The 3,153-nt window shown below is 48.8% G+C and overlaps 1 protein-coding gene across 1 annotated transcript; it reads left to right on the plus strand.

Moving 5' to 3' along the window:
• The first annotated feature begins 1,702 nt into the window (after positions 1 to 1,702).
• On the plus strand, positions 1,703 to 2,503 carry LOC111328880 (uncharacterized). Its single transcript, XM_022933416.2, has one exon. It carries the CDS (start codon positions 1,703 to 1,705, stop codon positions 2,501 to 2,503), a length of 801 nt encoding a protein of 266 aa, XP_022789151.1.
• Positions 2,504 to 3,153: the final 650 nt, after the last annotated feature.

A 3,153-nucleotide genomic window follows, 5' to 3' on the forward strand; every position in this document is an offset into this window, starting at 1 on the left:
GGTAACTGCCCTCCTTTTCCAAACAACCGGGAAGGAATTTTGCGCAGATTAGACACTCTTGTACGGAAGCTGAGGAAGACTGACCTGCTAGATGAGTATGACGCTGTAATCAGAGAACAGCTGGAAGAAGGCATAGTGGAGCGAGCACCTGTTGAAGTTACTGGAAGAGAGTTCTTCTACCCCATCGAGCTGTTGTAAGAAGAAATGCTGAGATAACGAAACTGCGAGTGGTGTACGACGCGTCTGCGCATGCGCAAGAGCAAGCCCCGTCGTTGAACGACTGCCTCCATGCTGGACCTCCATTACAAAACAAGCTGTGGAGTGTCGTTGTTCGAAACCGATTCCATCCAGTGGTAGTGGCTGGCGACGTTCGTGGTTCATTCCTGCAAGTGCGAATCCGAGAAACCGAGAGAGATGCCCTACGATTTCACTGGATCGCGGACAAGACAGCCAAGCAAGTTGAAACGCTGCGTTTCACTAGAGTGGTGTTTGGTCTCGCCCCTTCGCCATTCCTTCTCAATGGAGTGATCCAGCAACATCTAGAGAATCTGTTGTCCACATATCCTGATGCTGTGAAAGAGATCCTTAAGAGCCTGTACGTGGACGACCTGCTCTCTGGAGGGCCTACGATCGAAAAGGCGAAACAGCTAAAACGAGAAGCTACCGAGATATTCGATGATGCCAAGTTCGAACTGCACAAGTGGCATTCGAACAGAAAAGAGCTTGAGACAGCCTGGGAAGACTACGAGCCATCATTCGCCAAGGAGCAGTTAGATAACACACCGGCAATGGGAGAATGTAAACTCCTAGGCTTTTGTTGGGAGAAGGTCGAAGATACTCTGTATGTGTGTTTTCCAGCCACACCAGCCGAGCAAACGAGGCGTGGTATCCTGACCAATTTGGCTAAAGTGTACGACCCACTTGGAGTGGTGTCACCTGTCATGCTTGAAGGGAAAGTTCTGTATAGAGAATCCTGTATCGAGAAGAACGCTTGGGACGCCCTCTTGTCAGAGGAGACCATGAAGAAGAAGAAAAAGTGTGAGAGAAGTCTACCTGAGGCAGTGTCGGTGAGACGCAGTATTGCTCTCTACCAAGAAGAAATTGACGAGATTCAGCTCCATGCATTTGGTGATTCCAGCGATCGCGGGGTGTGTGCAGCAGTTTACGCCGTGGCCAAGCAAGCTTCAGGTATATCACAAGGGCTTGTTACTGCAAAGTCCCGTCTAGCGAAGCAAGGTCTTACGATTCCTAGGTTGGAGCTCGTGTCAGGTCACATGACCGTAAATCTAATCACCAATGTACGCCAAGCGCTAGAGGGACTAACTCCTGCGACTAAAGACCATTGCTGGTTGGACAGTTCTGTTGCCCTACACTGGATTTCCGATAAAGGGGAGTAGCGTCAGTTTGTGCAGAATCGTGTTAGTAGAATCCAGTCTCATCCAAACGTGCTGTGGCGTCATCTTCCGTCAACTGAAAACCCCGCCGATCTAAGAAGTCGTGGTGGTAGTGTGGTAGGCGCAGACCTGTGGTGGGATGGACCTGCTTGGCTCTCAGAACCTCTAAGTGGCCAGACGACATCATGCCGGAACCAAGCCGTGAAAGTATGGCAGAATGAAAGCTCCAGCAAGAAGTGTTCGCGGTTGGAGTCGAGACCCGTGATGCCTTGGATTTGGTGCTATGGAAGTTCGAACTGCGTAAGGCCATGAGGATTAGTGCTTGGGTCATGCGATTCCTGCATAATTCACGGAACTTCTCCAGCAAGACCAAGGGACCACTGACTACAGCTCAGGTTGAGAAATGTCAGATATCGATGTTTCTAGTCAAGAGAGCACAGCTACAGGGGATGAGCCACGCCAAATTTGACCAAGACCAAGAACAACAGAACCTGCAGCCTAGTGGAGAAGGTGTGTTGGAATGTCGAGGACGGATGCAGGGTGAGTACCCAGTATACTTGCCTGACTCAGCTCTACTAGCAGAGAAGATAGTGCAACGGGCTCACGTCACTACACTCCATGGGGGAGTTGGTCTAACCATGGCGAGAGTGAGAGAGAAGTTCTGGATACCCCGTCTTCGGAAATTGACGAAGAGAATCGTGAAATATTGTAACGGATGCAAACGCTCTCAAGCCGTAGCCTTTCCAAATCCACCACCAGCACCCTTGTCAACAGAAAGAACGAAAGGTAACCGGACCTTTGCCGGACCTGTGAAATACCATGACAAGCGCAAGGAAGAGAAAAAGGCTTATGTGGTGTTGTACTCCTGCAGTCTAACGCGCGGAGTGTTTCTGGAGGTGCTGCTCAGCTTGGAGACTACAGAATTCATCAAGAGCCTAAAACGGTTGATTGCCAGAAGAGGACGAACGTCGAAAATCTATTCGGACAACGGTCAGACGTTAGTCGCAGCAGCCAAGTGGCTAAAGAAAGTAAAGAAAGATGAAAGATTTCACTCGTATCTAAGTGATCAGTCCATCATTTGGCAGTTCAACCTCAGCCGAGCACCCTGATGGGGCGGGAAATTCGAGCGACTGATCGGGTTAATGAAGTCAGCGTTCTATAAGACAGCAGGTCAAGGACAGCGAGAAGAAATATTATTTTTTTCCGTCTGGTTTTATTCGGCTTTCATAAAGCTTGCTAAACACGATCCATTAAGTTGCTGCTATCTACCTACTTTATATGCTGTCTTTTTTCTGTCTACCCTTTGACCTAATTAGACAAACAGGCTATTTTCACGTTTGCATCAGATGTTATGGAGAGGAAACAAGCCTTGCATACCGCCTCCCGGTTAGCTCAATTGGTAGAGCGCCGGACTGTTGTGCGGGAGGTCGTGAGTTCAAATCCGGCCGGACCAACACACAGGGTCTTTAATTAACTGAGAAGAAAGTGCTGCCTTTGTAATAATATCTGCAAATGGTTAAGACTTTCTAGTCTTCTCGGATAGGGACGATAAATGGAGGTCCCGTCTCCTGCAGAGTTGGGGTAGGAGACGTTAATTTCCCACACGCGAAATTACTGTGTGATGGATGTCCTCCCCAGGGTGGGATGGGTGGGTAAAAAAGGGGTTAGGTGTCAATTGGAACGAAAGTTCTGTTCCTTTCTCCTGCCATTCCTGTGGCGAATGAATTAAACTTAAAGTTAAACTAGCACAGTATGAGGC

Source organism: Stylophora pistillata, chromosome 4, assembly GCF_964205215.1.
Source record: "Stylophora pistillata chromosome 4, jaStyPist1.2, whole genome shotgun sequence".
Lineage (NCBI taxonomy): Eukaryota > Metazoa > Cnidaria > Anthozoa > Scleractinia > Pocilloporidae > Stylophora > Stylophora pistillata.

Excerpts from the sequence above, each read along its gene's own strand:
- LOC111328880 (XM_022933416.2), top strand. The coding sequence starts at position 1,703 with ATGAGGATTAGTGCTTGGGTCATGCGATTCCTGCATAATTCACGGAAC.